The sequence below is a fragment of the Temnothorax americanus genome, unplaced genomic scaffold, assembly GCF_048541705.1.
Source record: "Temnothorax americanus isolate GAGA-0224 unplaced genomic scaffold, ASM4854170v1 Scaffold2, whole genome shotgun sequence".
Classification (NCBI taxonomy): Eukaryota; Metazoa; Arthropoda; class Insecta; order Hymenoptera; family Formicidae; genus Temnothorax; species Temnothorax americanus.
Genome location: NW_027509338.1, coordinates 9,087,544 through 9,110,320, shown reverse-complemented (window position 1 = coordinate 9,110,320; position 22,777 = coordinate 9,087,544). Strand labels below are relative to the sequence as shown.

Genomic DNA, 22,777 nt, shown 5'->3' with positions numbered 1-22,777 from the left:
GCCAGTTAAACGATTTCAGCCGCTCTGTAGTCTAATTAACGTCAACGGTTCGGCACTGCGGCGCGTCTTAATTGACTCCACAATTCTATTTCACATCGCGTTTAAACATTTTCGCGCGTAACGCGCGTAACATGATATCCGCCCAGAGCGAGAAGAATCGTCGAGAATTACGAAGGCGTCAACGCGACCAACCCTATAGCCGTTGTCAAAAATCATTTTGCCTGCAACGGATTATAACCGAGAATTTCCTTAATCAGTTATGGAAATATTTCCTTCTCTGTGGAGACCTGTGCGTATCCCGTGGGATATGCCGGGGCGTCAGAAAGTCGCTTGCTATTATCTTCGTCACAATAGGCCTGTTCTTTTTAGCTGAATTTCTTGCACGGTTTATCTTTTCTCTTTTTCTTTTCACCGCGGTGGAGAGAAAAAGAGAGAAGTTGAACCGTGCAAGAAGTCCTGCTAAGAAAAAAAGAGGCCTATTATAATCAATCGGATTATTATAAACCTAAATATTGTGGTGTAACGGTATTGTTGCAATTGTTTATGCTGACTGTATTTTGAAAATACTAGCTAAGGCCCAGTATTGATATATAGTCGGATCTTATTTTAAGATGCTAATATCTCTGTGATTGGTTTAGGACATCTTAAGATTGTATATATATATACTTAAGATGGTCTTAAATATAAAATCTGATTATGAATACCGGCCTAAAAGTTCGAATATGTATATAGAACGTACTTACCGTAATTTATCCTATATCACTAATCTATAGTTTTACAGACTTTTACTAATAAAAAAGTATTATATTTATATAACGAGTAGTTAAATTGGTAAACAATAAAATTTGTAAATCTGTTTGTTTAAAAAATCTCTCATTACTTTCAATTTCGTACGAAATAATAAATACTTCTAATTACATTATTATTATTTTATTTATTATTGTTTAGCAGATTTTATGGTCATAAAGTAATTTGTATAAGTTAAATCTGTTATGTGTATTTAAAAAAAAGTCCAGGAATAGAAGAGAAATCAAAAAGAGAATCGCTTTTAATTAACTGAATATTAATTGATTACGTAAGTCACAGCCATCTCAAATCGTTACAGTTTTAATTACATTTATATGTAAATCTTTGCATCGATTTCTTGTCGAGTTGTGCGAAAGGCTCTCGTTGCTTTAATGCCTTGCTATCTTGGTCTTTAATAAAATGTTTGTTTTTAACACGCTAACGCGATAGGCTCGAATGAGAGCGTCATATAGAGTAGGAGACAACGGTGCGTACGTTGCTCAAGGCTTCCTCAGTCCTGTTTGCGACTGGCGAACGGCAAAAACCCCGTGCTTGACGGCTCAATCCTCTCTTTCTGCTTGCTCCCGCCTTCGGGGTATATCTTTTTCCTCGCGAGAAGAGCGCGCGCGTGTTTGCTTGGCTTACTGCAGGAGCTTCCCCACCTTCGTCGTATCGATACCCTCCCTTCTTTTAAATCGGAGATTCAATATGCCCGATCTGCTAACACTCCATTATCCATCCCTTTTATCAGTGAAACATCCTGCGGTTATTCTTGTATAAAGAGCGCAAATATTTGTGTTTTTTAAAATACTTATTCGTGTAATTATTCTTGCAGCGATATGTGTCTCTCGATAACATATATTTAAGGAAAATACTGTTTTGTGAAATTATTGAAAGCTAAAACATAAAAAAATATTATATACTTATTATAGATACTAATATTAAAAAATTTAACAGTTAAAATTTTTGAATAAAGAATAATAGTTTATTTCATAAGATAATCTAAAGATGACAATATATATCAGTTGAAATAAGAGTTATTTCAGCAATATTTTCATGATTTATTTGCATCACTCTGAAAATAAATATCTCTGAAAATAAATATGCTTTGTGAAAAGTTTTTTTTTTTTTTCAAGTACATCATATTCCCAAAATTTATTTACGAGCATAAATTGGAGCGCAAATGGTCAACCGAAAACCAGATTGTCAGACCAAGGTTTCAGTCACGTGTTCCAGCACGCATGTCGCGATTCCGTTGATAATTAAATATGATCAACGTCGAGAGCGTGCATTTATTTCGCCGACGGTATAAATCCTAGATCAGTCATCGCTCGCTTTCGCGAGAGCGGAACGAGGTGCCGCGCGGTTTGTGAACGCGAGAGGGATGCTTGCCCTCCCAGCCGTGCGCCCGTGCACACAGCCACGTGCATCCGTATTGCCAATCAATTCGCGCATTGCGCGCCCGGGAATTAGACAATTAGGAGTCGTCACGTTCCGCTCGGTCCCGCCGCGTCCCACCACCGCACCATCACCACCACCACCACCGCCACGTTCCATCGACCATCCGCGTTCTCCACCACCTTGAGGCATTCTCCGGCATCGGGCGATGCAGCCAGCTCCATCTGGCGTTCCTGGAGAACCGGAAGAAGGGGGTTTCCCCTACGGGGTTTCGATCCACCTCGTTGTCCGCTATTGGTCCACGTCCGACCACGAAGAACGCCCATTCTCGAAACGCCCGAGATGTGCGTCGGCTCGCGCGTATTGGTCGAGCCCAGGCCACGGTACCGGTTTTGCTAGCGCTGCGGGGGCGGCGCGCACCCGGCGGTGGCACCGCGACGCCGAGAACGAGGAAAGAGAGACGGAGAGAAAGAGAAAGATGCAGTGAGAGAAAGAGAAAGAGGGAGAATGGAGAGCCCCCCGGCAGGGCTCTCCGCCGCGAGTGCAGCCGAGCTGGTAATCAGTGCCGTTTCCGCGGCAGTGGCGGTCACCACGCGGCAGATTACACAGATTACAACCGATTACATTTGTACTCCATCGCTGACAGTCGTTTCTTTTCTTGGGACGACCACTGCACTCCCACCTTGTGTCCTCACCGTCGCGCGACTCGAGCTGGAGTACGCGCTCGACCGTCTTGGTAAATCGTCTAGGTCGCGTGAGGCCGCGTCGTCGGTGCACAAAGAAACCAAGTGCCTCAGTCGAAATCCAGGAGCGTTGGAGAAGATCGCCCGCGCTCAATTCCTTTTGGCGTTGATGGCACGACGGACGTTGTTGACATTGGAAATCAGCACTTTTCCGAGCTATGCTCCTGAAGATCCTGTATATTGCGAACATCAACGTTTATAATCTAACGGTGGAATAGACAAAACATCAAAGTGTATCATGCCATGAAGAAGAATCTGAGTTTAGAACGAGAGAAACGCGATGCTGGAGAGTCTTTTAGAATATTAGACACGCGACACACGACGGATTAGAATAATCGCTCGCAATTATCCGAAACGTAAGATGACAGCGGAAGCTGTTAACGTAAGATTCATTCATAACACGTCATCTCTCGTAAAGAGAGTATTATACAGCGTAGATTCCATTCTGCACGCTTTATTCAAATGTTTTTATATACAGATCCGTTAAACGCTGTCTGAGAGAAAGGACTGTAAAGTACCGCGAAAAGAAGATTGCCGTATTATAATATCGGGGTCGGCGAGAATGCAAAAAGTATAAAAGTTAAGAGGTGAGAAGAGTTGAGTCATCATGTTGCTACCTTAAGAACACTCTTCTGACTCTAATGGGGGAATCCGCTCGTGTCGGCTGGGTCATTCCGCGGCGATGCGGCGGATTCCAAGAATAACGGAGCGTAAAACTTATTGAGATGGCGGGTCGCGCCTTGGAAAGTCTCCTCAACGTTAGCGGGTTTCGTCCACGAATCACGATGTGACCGATCGTCACCTGAAAGTTCTCTGCGGCTCGATCACGTCAACATATAACGTCTATCGTTCTTTAACGGACGTGCGTGAGAAGCTAATGCGACGACTATCAGCTGACACTTTAAGGTGCGACGCTACTTATTCGGAGTTTCTTTTAAATCGTAGTGTAAAGGACATTGGGTACACGATCCAACATGGAACTAAGAAAGCGACCGAACGATCTTTCAATTCGTATCTTCGGATGACCGTCGAGTGTAATTTGATAGATTGATAAGAATCGCTGGGTTGCATTTCGAGACTTGTGAGACGCGAGAATCCGAGAGGCCGACACGTTGGCAATCGGCATGAGCAACGGCGAAGGTGTGGTGACGGGCCCGGGTTCCGGTAACGATCATCTGTGCGAGGACGTCGACATGGCCACTCCGACATCAGCGTCTTCGAATCTGAAGCCGCGAAGCGGCAAGATCAGCTTCAGCGTCGACGCCCTGCTGAGCGGCACGAAGAAGAGTGCCATCAGCGGCGGCACCTTTGCGGCCAGGCGAGACAACGATGACAGGATGGACGCCGAAAAGAATATCGAGATGGAGGCGAGGTATCGAGAGCTTCTGATGGAGCAGCAGAGACTACAGAGCAGAGAACTACTCGCCAGGTTGAGTCCCCACGGTCTCGCCGGCTTCGGAAATCATCACCATCATCATCACCCGAACAGACTCGAGCAAGATCACCCGCCCGCACGACAGGAGATGCTCACAGTGAAGGATTTCTCCAGGACGAGCCACGACAAGTCGTCCTCGCCCATCAGAATAGACCAGGAGATCCCGAGAGACCGACTGACCAATTCGCCGAGTGGAATCGTCGAGACGATGCTCCAACGAGAACAGGAGCGTATTCAGGAGGAGGACGAGAGGATCGACAGGATCACCAATCCGAGATCCGTGTCGCCCGCGAGCAGACGAGAGATTCTCGACGATCGTAGCGATTCCGAGGCGAATCGCTCGCTGGAAGGAGACCGTACGACGGATCATCTGGATCTCGAGGACAATGAGATAAGAAGCGTCGGTCATTCTGAGGATCTAAACGTGATGGACTCGGACTGCGAGCTGGAGAGGGACCTGGAGACGAGCCAGGAGAAGGAGGAGAAGTCCAGCCCGGTAGTGCCTCAGCCGATTCATCCCGGAGTGCAAAGGCCCTCGCAGGGCCCGCCGTATCTTGCCGGAGCACCCGGCGCTCCCGGCTGGAACCCCGCGGGATTTCCGCATTCTCTGGCGGGGTTCGCGTGGCTGCCCCCACCCCCGCATCCGCACAATCCTCATGGACATCTTTACACGCCGCACGGTGGGCCCACCAGCCCGAACGGTAAGACTAACACAAAGCATCGTGCTTAAGATCGATTAGCATATTTTGGAATGTGTAAAATGTCATGTGTACTAATAAATAAACACAAACTTTATATTTTTATGTTAATATATTCATGATTTATTATTCGTATCACTGAAGATTATGTTAAATAAAACTCGTAAAAGATGTGGATGATACATTGAATCAAAATTATTATTCTGAACATAATGTCGTAATTGTAATATTGTAATGATTATCCGCGGAAGAATATTCTCTGAAATAAAGTAACGCCTGAAAACTTTAAAAAGAACAACCTTCCGCGTAGACAAGGGTAGTTTCGTTGTGTTTGCCTTTTACCTTGTGATCTTGCCAGATACAATGTCGGCAATCAGATGGAAAACGCAAACTCTCTTAATGCAACCGTTAATACGTGACACGCAGACTCATAATGCTCTGCATTAGTGCCGTGGATCACGCGAGTAGGCGGGCATTATCGGTCTTACGTGCCAAAGAATTCGCTCTCGTACTCCGGTTTACCTTCATCGCAATTGAAGCTTAAAGCTAAGGCCTTAAAACTACCATCACGATCGACACGATATCTCTTGCCCTGACGATTTCTTCTCGAGCGGAAAGATTTAACGGGCATAACGAGACTAATGATATACCTTATATGTGATGCAAATTCAAGAGATAAATATTTATATTTCGACGAACACATATCAGGTTTAAATTTATCGCAGCCATTAACTGAAGACATGGATGTTCGTGCCAATATCAATTCAGTCCGCAATTTGATTAAATCATTGATTTAAATGATTTGTTGCATTCAGTATATAATTCTATATTCTATAAAATCTGATTCTCGTAATCGTATGACCTTTAGGATAAGACTTGTACACGTATTTCGTGCTATTAATTAAAATCAATAGTAGAATTCACGATAGCTAGACAGTTTTAAATTATCGCGCGTATCCATATAGACCAATAAATAATGCAATACATTTTTTTTAGTGGGAATATCGGAAGTATTTTATTTCCGTTTTATTTAAATTAAATTAATTTATAGCCTTTGCAATTAATAGAACGCTATTGTAGTTATGAATTGATTAGTTAAGAAATTCCTGCGTTTCTTGCCATACGGCATACAAAATTCATTTCGTCTTACATTGATATTGCTACTTTTATCACATACAATGTTGTCAAATGCTTTTTAATGCCGTTCAGCAGTATCTGTGGACGTCAAATTATTACGGGCGTACATTAGCCGTTAGTTCCAAGAACTGTAAGAGTTAGCATCGTTCACTTATATCGAGTGCACTTTACTTACGCGTGCAACCGGGTAAAGCCGCAATTTTCCTTCTACTCGTCGATGTCGACTTCCGGACAGGATTGCAACTCGACTGTTTCGCAGATTCTTTCCCGAGTCTATTCCACAAACGTCAATGCGGAACTCGAGTCCGTGTTACGGCTCGCGATCGGTTCCCTGAAACGTGCACGATCGGCGCGTCGGGCTCGATCGTCGTATATCTAGGCTATTAGGACGCACGATCGGCGCTTACAAAGCGACGACGGGAAGTGTTTTCCATCGCCTCTGGTGTGATGGGAGCAGGAGTGACCACAGAGTAACGCGAGCGAAAAATCGCGCTCGGCGAGATAAAACTCGACGTAATTGCCTAATGAGGAAGGAGAAACCGCGATTCTCGAGACAGGTACAAAAGTGATCAGCCGTACGGAGATACAGATCTTGTTTCATGACCGGTGGCGGATATATGGATTGTAATTGGCTAATAAATCGAGAAGGAAAGCCGTGGCGGCTCCACGCCGCGATAATTAGACGCCGCTACTGCTTGAGAATACTTCGCTGATAAATAATTTACGATGACTTAAACGAGAGAATTAGTTGCGATTTATTAATTACCGACTGGGAGCTCGCTCGCTCGCTCGCTCTCTCTTATCTCGCGCGATTAGCGGTTGCCTGAAGAAATTCGATCGCTGTAAACAAGATACGAATTGGAATGATATATACGCTCTTTTTTGCGACCGAGTTATATTTATTTCACGTAAAACACGACAAAATGCTCAAATCAATCGAGAATATTTTTTGCGATCGGAATGCGACATCGATTACAATGACAATGCACGGTGGTTCATTATTAGTTCTTCCACAATCGTAGTCATTACCATTTGTTTAAGCGAGTTGAAGAATTCATCTAATGGAGAAAGACGTTGAAGCGTAAAGACTCGTGTTGTCGTGTGAGTGAAGGACTTGGCGAACATTACTACATTGAGTCCATTCCTAATGGACAATTAAAGTAATACCTCATTAAGGTGTAACCGACACCTCTCGCGCAATGCGCTAATCGTACATCGTGGCTCTCTTCGGCGAGTACTCCGCCTCAAGTGCTCGAGTAGTCGCTCGGCTGCAAAGGACGAGGAGGACGAGAGTGCTCCTCGTACCTGGCCTCACTATTCGCGCGTCAACTTTTATGCTCGCCAGGAATTCCGTAATGGTTTTAGAGATTTCTTTCTCGGAAACGGCGCGTGTTCCTCGTTTCGCGCGGATATGATTTTGCTCGCAGGAACTTCGAAATTCGCGACGTTATTTACTGCTAGGACATTTAACGAGAACGGCAAAGGGGTCATCTTCAAAGAATGAATCATGATTATTTTAATATTTTCGAAAAACTGCGATAAATTTTTACAATCGTGGATAATAAAAAATCCGCAAAGTTTTTCCATAATTGCGCGAACAATAAAATAAATCTTGCGATCGAGTGATAAAAGAAAATTATTAAAGAACCTTGGAGAAATTTTTCAGCAATGTTCCTTATTTTCCAAATACATATAATTAAACAATTGATATAATTAAACAATTAATGTAATATATGGAGCGAAATCGGAAAAGGGAGAATATTAAGAAAACACGCAAGCATAAAACTGATATAAACGTACAAGAGCTATAGTTATGTGCGTCACCTTATCTTTTAAAGTAACATAACTGAAAGCAACACTTATAACACTCGATATAAAGCGGCATGAATGGTAACCGGAGAACGAGAGAATATTGGAAAGACACGCGATCCCGCAACTAATGGAAACGCATAAAAGCCGGCTGCATAGACCCCTGTATCTCTCAAAGTGGCATAATTGAATGAAATGCATTTACGTCATTTGTGTCAACCGTAATAAAATCCGGCTCAAAATATAACGCTCGATGTAAAACTGTATTGACAGCAAATCGTGAGGGGACAACAGGAAGATACAATAGCGAAATTGATGAGAACGCGTAAGAGCGACTATTTCGCGCGCTTATTTTCCATATCGTGTTTTTCATATTGTTTACGCTGCCTATAGAAAACGAAAAGTGGGAAAAGGGGATGTGATGATCGGCCCGCGTGCCATCCGGGCGAATCGCGATCAGTTCGACATGATAGAGTCATATATAACTCGCGACATCCATAATGCATTCAAGAGGCGCCCGGTAAAAACTGCTCTTGTTAAAGTGGCCTGTTAAGTTTGGTGTAGCGCATTCAGCTTCCTGTGCGACGTCGCTCGGCGAAACTTTTTGCGAACGATAACGACAAACCATTCGCCCCTTGGCCCGCCCCGCGCTTCTCTTATACGATTTGTCTTCCTCGTTTTCTTTCTGCTATTGGTGCGCGACACCAATTATACCGGCACTTAGAACGAATGCCGGAGCAGCTCGGTATGCGCCGTTATTGCAATCGCGCATTATCGCAGTCGCGACATTGTCGCTTTTGCCCCAGGATGATTGTTCACTCACAGGAAAACTCGGTTAATTATCACGTCTTTTGTTAGTCCTCGGTACCTTCAATAAGAAGCTCCGAATGACGCGAGTCAACATTTACTCATTATATACAATTAATCGCGCGTCAATATGTAATCGTATTTATTTCACAGAGAAATTTGAAACTAACTGTAACAATTTTTGTCGCAGATGAGCATTTCTGTGTACAATAAAAGTGATATTTTGGGAGAAGTAGAGTAAATTTTAAAAATATTGTTCTAAATTAAATTAAGCGAATTGTATTCTACTTAAAACTCTTGTCCTTATAAGTAGTAATCTTTAAAATTGAATAATTGAGCTTTATATAAGACATTCTTTAATGATTTCCGTAACAAAATACACTGTTAAATTCGCAATACTCAATTTCAGTCATTTTTTATTATTATTCAATATTCCTATAAGTCGCCACTGTTCCTACTCAACATGTCGTTAATTTAAGTAAAACAATGTTAATTTAACTGAACCAATGAAGTTAAAATAATAAATTTGGACACACGTGGTAATTAAGAATGACAAAATATTTGAGTTAAGTATTATTTAACTCAAGGTATTGGTTCAAATTTCATCCTTTAATATGTAACAGTGTAAATACGTCGCTTTCCGAACGGAATATCTCCACAAAATATCATATCTGCTGGTCACAAAAGTCGTTTCTGAAAAATTAGACAGTGAAAAGCTTATTAACCCATTTCCATTAACTGTTCACAACTGACAGTTATGCCAGGAGGGGGGGAAGGGATGCAATACGGGGCTCGTATACAACCGATAATCCCGGGGCCCGTCGCTGGGCGGCGGCTTACGAAAATTATGAATACGGACGTCATTTATAACGCTCGGACGCCGCTGCCCGCACGCATTTATCTGGATTGCGCGCGCAGGAATGAATTAACGACGCCCGCCCCGCGTCCAATGATGTTCTACAAAATATTTCGGACGATTCATCATTCCATGGACGTAATTACCCGCCTCGGTCGTTCCAGCGCAGCGGTCCGACGCGACGCCCGTCTGCCCGGCTAACGCGTCTCTTCTCAGCATCCCCGAAAATTCAGTATCCGTTGATGAAAGTAGTGCAGCGGTTGCGTAACGATTGCAATTGCTTTCTGAGATTTCGCATCTCATAAAAATGTTTGCGTGAATTGTATGCCCGCGCACGTAACATCAAAGATCTGATTTTATTATATTGATCTTAGAATAAATTTCAAGCTTTACGTTATAGTTTAACGCAATATGTATTGTATCATTATAATTTAATATAATTAAATATTAAAATTTTAATTTAAAACTCGCGTGATTTTAATAAATGCAGTAATTTCAGCGATTCAGCCACACACGAAGGCTCTATCTTTAATTAGGCTGAGTTAACGCCAATATATTCAGCGACGATCCGGATCGATTCTTGATCGTCGTACATTTAACCGTACATAGTCCGAAAAATTTACAGCATGGAAAGCCGACGGATTGTGTCCCTATCAGGGACGACAGCGGCCGCTACGGCGATGTGACCGTTCGCGTGCGTGTTTCAGCGATCGGGTAATTAACAGAAATTAATTAGCAGTCAAGAAGAACATATTGATCGGTTACGTGCGCGGCATGGCTAACTTCGACGAGCGACGTGAAATCGCTGTATTACCGCGCATGAATGGATGCGACATCGACACGTATATAACGACAGATTGTCTTGTGGCGCGCGCGGATTCGCGGCGTCTTTCTTACGCATTTCCTTTTGCAACCTCGAACGCGCGTATCGCGGTCACTTTGCTCACGGTAGAATATACCTTAGGACCGTCTTCCCTCTATTAGGACAAGCAAACAACATTGTAGTAACTCGAGTGTTAACTGCCATTAATAATCCATTAGCTAGCGTGATGCAAATTTCTAGCACCGTTATGTTAATACGAAAATAGAATGTCACCGAAAGAGGCAACAATGTGTAATTAGTGGAGCGTTTGGTAAAGGATCGCGCCATGCGTTGTCACGACCCACATAAGACGTCCTTAAACGCAAAGGAAAGTATAGTGGTGGGTAGATCCGGCCCGACTTTGGATTCGCCCGGATAGGTATTTAATTAGCAGAAATTAATTAGCCTCCCGGGAGAACATATTGATCGGTTACGTGCGTGAACTCGCCAGGCTTCCCCAGCGGCGACACGCGAAACGGGGAACTGCGGCGGTGCAACCAGAATGGAAGACGTGATACCGGTGTCTCGACTGATCCGGTCGACAATGTCGGCGGCCCGTGCCTTTTTTGTACCCGGTCGAACGTTAATTAGCGCACGGAATCCACGCGCGTCCCTCCTCGCCGCGTCGCGAAATCGTCATCGTTTCGTCGTGCTGGATGTCGAAAACACTTTTTCACCGGTGTAGCCGGCACCGGTTGATAGCCGCCGTACGGAGTCGCGATCGATGTAACTTCGCATCTGGCCGACGTACAGGGTCGCTTCCACGGAGATATCAATTACTCTTCCTCTCATACGAGTCGCTTATTTTGAATGCGGCGCGAGATAGTGTGGCGTGTGTCATAGGGAAATAATATGTCTAATTGTATATAGAATGCGTGCGGGCGCTAAGAAGAGTTATTGGCAAGCCCAGTGCGATTTTTTAAGAGATGTCAATACTTCATTTGGTCTCTTGTACGTCGCTTTTAAAACGCTTTTAATACGCGTCTCTCACTCTCTCTCTCTCTCTCTCTCTCTCTCACGTTATTAATTATCGCGGTCTAACGTAAAAGAAAAAGAAACACGTTCGTAGCACGTTATCGTAAGCCCTCGCTCCTGCACATATTTTTACTTCGTACAGGATACATGTTATTCTTCAGCTTTTATTTTCAAGTAAATTTTAACGAAGTGGTCAGTTTAAAGTGGATTTACGGACGAATGACAAGGTGCGCGAATATGCTGTCGATGTGCAATCGCGCTACCGTAGAGAGGTGGCGAAACTTTACGCAGTACCAACTAATTGCATGCACATGAGCCGATCGTAAACAACGACGGTCGATGATAATCATGCGCGCCGGATGCACGAGACCGAGATGATGGGTCGATAATTAGGCGCCGTTCACTGAGCATTCGAGCGCGATTTATTTTTTATGATTTAATTTGCGCCCTCTCTTCCCCCCTTTCCTCCCCGTAACCGTGAGACCGTAATCGCTTCATCATGCGAAACCTATGAAAACGCGTCTTGCCGAGACGTCGCTGCGTGCTCGTAAATTAACGACTAACGTTGCACATCCGAGGTTAATTATCATTCGATGAGTGCACGAAGATGGCGGACTGGCGTTTTAATAAGCACTAATACAAATGTCCGCGAATATTATTATTAACGTATCTCTCTCTCTAATGATGCAGATAGCCAGAGTGGTGCGCAGCAAAGTAATGCTATTTTAATCCCCATCTCTTCTCTTTTTGACGAGAGGAATAGCGGTTCGGATCAATTCGAAACGTGAGAGCGGGCGATGCTAAATGATTTTCTAATAGAAACCTTGAGTTTTTCCTTGAAAATCAGATCTCTAAATATTTTTGCAACAATGTCTACTTTAATATTGCATTTTTTTGAAGTAAAAATTTGAGTTCATTATACAACACGCCACAATTTATTTATATTAAAATTATTCACGCGAAGGGATAGGAAGTCTAACCCTATCAGAACGCACGTCTTCTCTTTGGTTTCAGGGGACTTAAGATTACCGGGACCCGGACCAGGCCCGGTCAGATGCACTCTCAGGAAGCACAAACCGAACCGGAAGCCGAGAACGCCGTTCACGACGCAGCAGCTGTTATCGCTCGAGAAAAAGTTTCGCGAAAAACAGTACCTAACGATAGCCGAAAGAGCGGAGTTCTCGTCGTCTCTTCACCTCACGGAAACGCAGGTGAGACGCCGGAGACGGTTGAGCAATTAGCTCTCTTAGAATTGAAAAAGTAACTCATTTTATGTAACGACCTCCGCAGTGGCACATGTTCAGAATGTACACTGAGAAATAGATTAATAATTATGAATTTTATTTAAGGCTAATTATAAGAGCGCCGCGTAATAAATTAGAATAAATCGACCTTATGTAACGTGAAATGGGAAAAATGTATTTTATACTTGTTATCCAATATAATATAAATTTAGCAAAAATAATAAATATACCCAGATGTAGGATCAAATGTAGGGCAATCTTCGATTAACGAGCACATTGATAAAAATTGTTAGAATCGTCTACATATTTATATCCATTTTATCAAACGATGATAAACCAATGACATTAGCATGCTTTTAAGACGAAAAGTACTACTTTTGTGCTGCAAATTAATATTCATAGGTACATCTTTACGCTCGAGGTAACGGTTAATAGCAAAAATATCTTTCATGAATATTATATTGCTATAACATCTGCTCTTCTCAAAGTGCTCTTCTCACTTCGGACTATCGTGATTCTTTGCCTCACGTGTGTAACAGAGTAGGCTATTATCGCGTCGGTTAGCGTGCTAAGATACACTTTGCGCATTCGTTACAATGCATCAGTCGAAATGAAGCTACGTCGCATTCATTTGCTTAGATAAGCTACGATTACCCTGCCATCTTCTCGTGTCCTTTAAGTCGCCAAACCGTTCCTTCGGTCGCGCTCTCTTCTCTCTCTCATTATTCACCTTGGACAAAGAGGTATGTCTACGATTCAAATCGTGAAACGCGCGCCGTGGCGATATCCATTCCCGTGATCACACCAAGTAACTTATTATTTTGTTCTCTCATGAAGGCGAGAGGGAAACATAGATTGATTGGAACTCTTCCGTATTTATTGAACACTTATCCCGGAATCAATTTTAATTCGTACATATATTATGTATGAATTCATTAACAATTTTGATGTTACATTCTGTCTTCATTCTTATAGGCTTAACTTAGCCGAAATATTTAACTTTCAATTTATATCGAATTTATAACGAAGCTTGGTTACGTAAAGTTAATTTCGTTGGACACGTGAGTGTCGTCCCGAGTAATTCGAAAGCATCTGTTAAAATCGGAATGTTTTTAAAGCATTTTAGCGATACTCCTGGAATATTAATTCTTGATATTTTGTCTTTTATGGAACGTCTGAGTGCACTATGGTTATCCCATTCATGCATATTGCTGAAAATAAGCGTTCGTTAAAAGCTCCATCGATGCAGAATAATTTCGGAATCCCCATACTCCCGTCCTCGTGCCGAAATTGCCGCAAATTAGCCGTCGATTCAAAGCGACAGCTGCGCAAACGACGGGATTCGAACTGTGTAAATAACAATTAAACACGATTTAGTGTTGACCCTACACATTTGTGCGATAAACTCGAGTGTTAGGCATGTCTTATGACGTCGAGGATTTCTCGATACGTCGATAATTTCCTGCTGGAAACTGGCGTTTTGTCTAACGACGCGCTAAATGACTCGCGTGCGCCGCATTTTACGCAGAAAATCTTTATTTCGCGATTACGTTCTCGGTCGCCCAGCGATGCGTTAATTAATAAATTATTGCGTAATTTTATTAATTGTAGATTCTCAGGCGTTTACAGTAGCTCGCGCGGTTTGAATGTGCTATTTGCCGATTGTAAATCTTCAACCGCTGGTGTTAAACGCGACGTCGACCAATAATGGCACTTATGTAATGTTTGCGGGCGTGTCGCGTGGTATAATGCAACACGACGGTAGAATCTACCGTTTTCTCACGTTATTTAATGCCTTACAAGCCAATACTTTTAACGACTTGAATAATGTGAAAAAAAAGACCCGGTCTCGCCGAGTAAATTTTTATATGGCTATTTTGGATCTATTTCCAGCTTTTATTGTAGTAAAAAAAAATCGAATAATGTTGCGATTGTTATCGTAATGCATAACAAGAATCTTAACTTGTTTTATTTGACTTGTATTTTATTTTAGAATATCGACTCTCCGAAGAGACTTCATATTATCGCTAATGTTATAAAAGTTTAAAACTTGTATTATTACATGTGTTAAGCTAATCATCATCATCCGAAAGATACTTGAGGAATTAAGCGATATACAGACAAGTGTTGTATAGTATTAATTCGTTCGCTATTGCTCTAATCGAGAACATGCACTATTATGTTCCAGGTGAAGATCTGGTTTCAAAACCGAAGAGCCAAGGCGAAGCGACTTCAGGAGGCGGAAATAGAGAAGTTAAGACTATCCGCGAGGCCCTTGCTGCACCCCAGCTTTGGATCGGGGTTAATGTTCTCCGGGGTGGGCCCGCCTGGTGCTCCAGGAGTACCTCCCTTCATTGCAGCTGCCATGGCTAGGCACACCCATGCCGCGGCAGCAGCGGCCATGTTCATGGGGCCGCCTGGACACCGACCTTAATAATGACATGCCAAGATATAATACGCGTGTAATTCAGTCATTTTTGATGTCTCTGAAGACCCAACCTGCTCACAAATTGAGGATTTTATGACGCAGAGTCTAGGAGTTGCTAAGGATTCATAGAAACATAAACCTGCACGTTTATTTCAAGAATCTGAGGGAGAATCCAAACTCTGGGAGTTTAACAATCTGGAGAACCACAATGGAGAACCATCTGAGAATTAGGAACTGGAGAATGCGAGGATTTGCGAAGTGATCGAAACATCCAAGAACTCAAACATTTGAAAGCTAAAAAGATCGAAAATTTGCGAATTGGAGATTCAAGAGAGCAGAGGCTTAGAAATTTTAGACTTCAAGATTCCAAGAACTCCGGAAACTGAAAGACCAAAAGTAGTCTAATAAAGTAATCAGTAATAGATCCGCAAAATGGAATTTAAGTGATCTTTCTTTCACGCGAAGAAGAAAAACTGCCTGAAAGTTCTGCGGCTGCTCTTATTTATTAGTCCACCTTCCGCCCGACTTTAATTATCCAATCTTCTACCGGTACCGAGGATATTGGGATCCACTTAACATTGGAAGTCAAAATTGGCTAGGAGTGGCTCTGTGGCGATACTCGCGCGTTAATCCGGACGGCTTATCTCCAGAGGAGTATATATAATCTGAATTTCACTACGCGAAGTCCGAAGCTATCGTTCGAGAGACCCGTAGCTTGAAGAGACATCGTCACGTAATTTTCTCGGGACGATGGAATACAATACATATATCGGCGCCTCGAGAGGCGCGCGAAACTTTGATCTCAAGAAAAAGCACGAGTGTACATAGTGTAAATAGATACGCGTTCGTACGATAACTATGGGTGTACGTATGTATATACACACGTGTACAGGACGCTATACCCTCAAGAAGAGGAAATCGCGAGGAACGAGCGTTTAAAAGTTAGCTTAACGATTTGGACCGCGCTGGACCTAGCGAACGTTCGTTCACGGGTGTGTTTTTAATGTGGACCGGTCGAGAGAGTGCAGCGACATGAATGTGCGAGGTACGTTTAAACAGTTCCGAGTCTGAGAGCATTAAAAGAGAAATAGTTAACGTCGAAGCCAAATGTAATAGTCGTTTCTCTAAAAGTAATTCTCACAATCATATTGAATCTATTTGTTTATATCAGAAATCTTGTTTTTAAACCTCAAAATTTTAGTTACATTTTGCATCAGGGATATCAGTGACGTTTCTAATAGCTGCCACAAAAGAACGAACTTATTGATCTTCATTGGGAATTACACAGTTCGTAGCTCACATAATCTCGATGTCTTTCAGACTTGTTGAATTTTTTTTCTATGCAAGAAGGCGAGGAGCAAGTGCGTGTAAATTGTGTATCAGCTTGTGTTGATTGTGAATCGAGGGAGACGGAATCGCTCATAGACAGTAAAAAGTTAACGTTACGAATGTGGCGTGGTTCTAGACGTACCTATGCGCCTTGTATAAATGTAAGATGATAATTTATCCATGGAAGTATATTATAGCAAAATAAAAGATTTCAGTATTTACGTTTCTTCCGTCGATCTTTCGACCCTCGGTGAAACATTAACAAATTCTATTGCACATAAATAAACTGTAAAACAAAAATTTGCTTTATTTTTTAAGTTTTTAAAGGTAACAAAAAAAATACATTAAAAACAGTTTCCCTGAAAAGTCAAAAGAATCAGCAAAGGAATCGACATTACCAATCCAAACAGCTTTTCGCGATTAACTAATTTGCAAATAATACAATGACGCAATTGATCGAGCGTAGCTTCTCAAATAAGGCATCATACTGAGGCAGGACGAAAAAGGATAAAAAAAAAAAATGCGCGCGAAGGATTTGGCCCATCGCGATCGCATGTATCGCACAGTCATCGACAGGTCGGTTTCATATATGGCAAGTAGTCGATAAAGCGGCCGAAAGTGTCCGCCAGATAATTAGAAATATGTTAATCCGCCGTGGCTGCTAATTGGTTTTTGACTAAATTTTTAATTAAGTCTTAAGCCTGGGCGGCGCGCTGATTTATCGAGGAGAAGGCCCGTGGCTAATTATAAAATATATGTAGAGGACACGGCACTAACGCACACATATCTACCTGCGACGGGGCAGCTCGTTTGCCGTTATCATATTTGTGCGTTGTGTCTTCGCCGTCTGTGCACCTGTCTCGCTTTACGGTGTGTGGCCATATAGGCGCCTGCAGTGCCCGGCATTCTTTTTTCGGCGAGACGCAACTTTCCAAGAGAGACGCGCTGTACCGTCTCCGATAATTGCTACGTCATCTCCGTACTTTATGCAATCGCGCACGATTCCGACGTTCGGAGGCGTCAATGGCTCGCGATGCAATAAGATTTATCAATATTCCGGGATAACCGATTTGCACTCGATTTCCCCTTACATAAGTTTAGTTGGTGAAGATTATCTAGTAATGTTACATAGCGCTGAAAACGAAAACGTTTACGAGAGAATACGAACATTACGAACGGATATAATTGCGATAGCTCCCGCGTAACGGTAATAATGACAACAATTCCTTAACAGCACAAAATGAAGATATAGAAAGACGAATTTTCCCGACTACCAGTTAAAAGAAACGTTCAGGTTTGTCGGCCTTTAAATCTTTGACTCGCACATTAAATTATCAATTAATTGAGAATGATCGAATTCTTCCGTCAAATCAGGGCTCGAACGACGAGCACGTCTCAGAAACCAATCGTCGTATGGGGGACAGGTGGCAAGGCGCAAAGAGATCTTTCAAGAGGGACGACTCGCCGTTAAAGGCTTTACAAACAGGCGCCAGATATTCGCCACCCGTGTAGATCGGAAGCCGTTCGGAGATCCCTCGTTCTCTCTACCTTCTAAAGCCCCGCCAGCCGCCTCCGCTTCTCTCTCGGCACGGCCGGGCCTCAGTCGGCGCTCCCATATAGATAAAATTTATGTACCGAGCCGACCAATCCTACGCATACGGCCACATTGAGCGCTGACAATTAATTAAAGAATAATTTCTTGTCTTCGCGATACGCGGAGGAGCGTCGCCAGTTGGCGTCCAATTATGCTCTCGGACCGGAGCGGAATACCAAGTAGGTCCGTCGACGACACCGGACGCCGCGCCGCGCCGCGTCGCGCCGTGCACTTCGCCGGGCAGTCGCTCGTAAGGCTCGACGTCGCGAGCGGCCGCGCCGCTAACAATGTGATTCATAAAACGTAAGTCGCGCAAGGGAGGAATAACGTCTGCGTCTTCATTACGCGGAACAGCAGATTTCAACTTCTTCTCCTCTCTTTTTTGATCTTGGAACATCGGCTTCGAGTCAAACGTTGGAAATCCTTCAGCATGAAAATTGAATGTTCACATTTCCAGATTTTCCTGACACTCGATTTTTAATTCTTTAGAGAAAGAATTGTATATTTTATTCATACCGCATATTTTAGGATTCTGTCGAGTTTTTTTTTATTTTTTGCTGCACGTCTCGAAAACTAGCAATAGAGTGCAGGAATATATGAACACAAATAGGATAGAAGATAGACATTGAAGAATCTTTTTATTTTCAATATTTACTTTCTGATTGCATATACATATATATACGCGATCTTGTTCCTATTAGTCACAGAAACCACAACGTTCTCCGTGTATTTTTTTTCTAATAACTTCGCCGGCGTTAAAGAATTAAATGCGCCTGTCAGATAAATTTAAGAAACAAAACGAGAACATACGTGTTGAATGAGATGAGCCGAAAGGGACAGGAGCGGAGGGGAGAAATATTCACAGTTAACGCGTGCATCGAAAGCAGGTCTCCATTCATTCAGTTTATCCAAATTAATTGGTCGTAAATTAAGCGGCCCCGTCTGACAAGTAGGCGAGTGGTTACGATGAAGAAAATGGGATGGATGCCGACTGAAGTTCCGAGAGGAACGGCTGAGTACTCGGCTAGTGGAAGAGAGATACACGAAAGGAAGAACGAAAGACGCGAATGATGAAAAACACGAGAAAGAGAGAGAAGAATAAGATGGACGAAAGATTAAAAAAGAGCAAACTAAAAGGGGAGGACCGACCGGGGGACAGTAGCGCATCGACACGCCATTATGTGGCGGCTGGGACTAATTTATACAAGGGTAAGACGAAAACACACCACGGAAAGTCAATCGCGGGGCCGAAAGAGAAAGAGACTTCGGTGGCATTATTTAAGCGAAGGAGTCTCCATCCTAATTGGAAGCCTGCCACTGTTTCAACCGGGTGTACCGGTGCTCGAATTCGTGTCTTCCGCCGAGGATTACGGGGAATCAGAAACGGAAATTATTTCGAGAAATAAAGTAACTAATTATCCCCGTCGCAATTTTGATTCGTAGATTTCTGTCTTCTGCCGAGGATTTTACGGAGAATTAGAAACAAGAATATAATTATTTATTTTATTTTTCAAAATTCATAATTATATCTATTGCAATTTTAATCGTAGATTCGAAGATATTAAAATATAGGGGAATATATAGACGTACGGTAATTGTTTAAATCTTTTTCTGAGAGTATTCCAATTAGATGAAGATTCATATATAATTTCTAATTTTTAATTTCTATGCCAATTTTTCACAGAGATTATTTTGATTCGTATCGTGCTAAAGAATAATGCGTACACAAGTGGTGCACCTTGTACACTTTTAAGGATATTGGGCCTCTCTCTCTCTCTCTCTCTCTCTCTCTCTCTCTCTCTCTCTCTCTCTCTCTCTCTCTCTCTCTCTCTCGGAAACGTGTCTCGATACAATCGTAGAATAATCGCGTCGTCGCTCGAAACACTATGAATCGGGCGCATCGGTAAGCGAGAACGCGGATCATGTGGCGTTGCCGGTAATTGCCGGCGAGATGAATCGAGACAAAATCCCGTTTTCGACTTCGTAGGAAATTTACGAAGCTGATCGAGGCGGCATCGAAGCATTTACGGCGAGAAAGTTATCCGCTACGGCCGCAAGAAAGTCGCGGCTGATGCAAACGCGACTCATGGCAAACTCTTCAAAAGTACCGAGGAACCGAGACTCCTAATTAGGAACAAGCTTGATGGTCGTTCTTACACGTATTAAGCGATAGAGCGAATGCGAAAGCGGCGAGTAAAATTCATAAGCTATTTCATTCGCGTCCCATCCCAAAGATTTTTTTCTGTGACAAAGTACCTTGTTCGTGAAATTATCCTAACATTTAGTTGCAAATTTCAATGTAAGTTTCAAAATTTCAAAAATTTTATTGTACAGGCGCAAAAGAGTATTTCCCACGTGCAAGACTCTTATATAAGCAATTTGGTTTCGAGGAAAATGGAAATAAAATGATCGGATTAAGGGAACAAGAATTAACGCATAATACATAATGATAATTTTATAATCTTTAATTCATATAACTTGCAAATTTTTATCTCTACGTCTGTTATTACCTAGCAATTTTTTGTCACCAACAATAAGATCTCGAGTCCTGGTATCGCGCGATGGGACAAAGGGAACACAATAACCGCGTGTATATTTACTTAATCGCCGGCACTTTTCCGGGCGAGAAAACCCGCGAGGCGTTTTACACGCGAGGCGCGATTGTCGAGTGGCATGCTAGTTTAAGTAGGTGTTTCACCGGCTCCCGGTATTCCTGGAGCAATTAGCGCGGCGACGCAAGGCGCGGGCGCGGGGGCGGGCGGACGGAAATCACTTTAATATCTTTCTACCTCGACGGCCGGCGCGGCGCGACCGGTTTGTAAATACGATGAAATGACACTGCTTTATGAATTGTCGGCGTAAACGCTCGTTTTTTCTCTCTCGATTTCGCCGGAGAGACGATGGGCGAGAAGCCGCGCCGATTATCCCGGCGCAAACGCAGGCGCGATGAAAAACGAAAAGATGGTAATTATTTCCAGCGACTCGTTTCCACCTCGCCATCTCGAGAAGGCTGCTACTATTAATTGTCGTACGGGACTCGTTCCCTATGAATATAGATGAAGGGAGAAGGAGAGAGAATCTCCTCTTCTCTCGATCACCGATCGGCAGGAGGAATCGAGTTATGCCGAACGATATCATCCTCGAATTTACTCGCTGAAGCATATAATTTATCATTAAATATCAATTTAATGTGTTTGTATAATATATTTATCTGATAGATCTACTATAATACGTTTATAAATATTCGTATTATTAAGGATATAATATTTTGCTGATGGTTGCAAATCTTTCAGTTTTTTCATTCAAAAGTTAATTATAAATTCTTGAATAAAAACTTTGAATTCAATTTGTCATGTCACACATGTATATGTGTCATAAATATTTCTTCGGTGATCAAAGTTTTATTTTAATGAATTTGAGAAGACCGCGTTTTTATCTCATTTCATTTGTGTTTTTTCAAATTATTCGATGAGCGTAAAATCTTTCGTGCAACTTTGTGCGCAAAAAAGACCAATTGTTTTTTCGGAAAAACGACGCGGCAGTCTCGAGCGGAAATTTCGGAAATGTACGAGTGGCAGATCACGTCCCCGGCGCGGCTGACAAAAACGACGACAGAATCCTGGGGCAATTAGTCGATATTTTAATGCGCAAAAAGCCGACCCCTCGTTAGATCCTTTCGCAGCGAAGGACCGAACGTCACTTCCCAAAGGGCCATTGAGAAAAACGGACGCGGACACCGGGACCGATGCGGCACCTTGTTAGCGCAAGGATTCCCGGGTTGACAGCTTCGAGCAAAAATAACACGGACGTTAACCCGTTTCCACGGCTACGAGGTATCGCGTGAATCGACCGGCCGCTTCGACTCTCGCCGAGACGCTCCAATCCACCGCGAATTTATCAATGAGAGACGAATTCTCATAAGCAATTTTAATTTCATGTGTTCGATTTGCATTTCTGATGTGTTTTCAATTAAGCCAAAATTATTAGTCGAACGAGAAATGTATATTTGCCGAATAATATGAATATTATTAATATAAATATATCTGCCGAAACATACAAACATTATTTATTACTAAAAAATTGAGATAATAGAATCGAAATACTACCTTATCTGAATTTTATGCAAATGTCGGGATTTATTTGTGCACAATTATATTCTCTAAAATTTATTCAAGTTGCTCAAGTTTATTGTCGTTGAAGATCATCTATAATTAAATAGCGAATGTTAAAACAAAATATTAATATTCCGTGGGCGAATCTATTTTCTCTTAGCTTACGCTTAATTCCGTATTTAGCCATATCAATGAGCTAGTTGCACGTGGGAAGCGCGTGCGCTTATCGGATTCCAATTAAGTATGCGATCCTCCCGGCCTGGCACAACGGCAGTTACGCCTATAGTCCTACCTATGCTTTAGGCGCGCGGAAGTGATCGCGGAGAGCAAGAAATAATTAGAGCTTTCGAGCGAGAAGGGGAAGTACCGGTCCCAACGGAGACTTCCTTAATTGACCTCTGTTTACATGCTCTCCCGTGCTCGCCTACACACGTCGTCTACTATCATTTATCCGATCGAGCGCGGATTGCGAAATGAGAGTGTGAAATTCACGTTTACGTTAACCCTTGGAAGATGTACCCTTCGGAGGACTGTGGCTGGATCATTCTTGACCCTATTGGCTAA

The 22,777-nt window shown here is 42.7% G+C and overlaps 1 protein-coding gene across 4 annotated transcripts in view; it reads left to right on the top strand.

Moving 5' to 3' along the window:
- The first annotated feature begins 2,734 nt into the window (after window positions 1-2,734).
- The window catches only part of Msx (homeobox protein Msx), a 42,466-nt gene continuing 22,423 nt past the window's right edge, over window positions 2,735-22,777 (top strand). For 2 of the 4 annotated variants that reach the window (XR_013256853.1, XR_013256852.1), the window contains exons 1-3: window positions 2,735-5,063; window positions 12,521-12,717; window positions 14,939-16,223. Coding sequence is in view for 2 of the 4 variants with exons in the window: in XM_077405490.1 (XP_077261616.1) it covers window positions 4,052-5,063; window positions 12,521-12,717; window positions 14,939-15,184 (1,455 nt within the window). In the remaining 2 variants the exon portion in view is untranslated. Of the gene's footprint in view, window positions 5,064-12,520; window positions 12,718-14,938; window positions 16,729-22,777 lie in introns of those variants that run through there. The other 2 variants (XM_077405490.1, XM_077405489.1) reach the window with 2 other exon arrangements.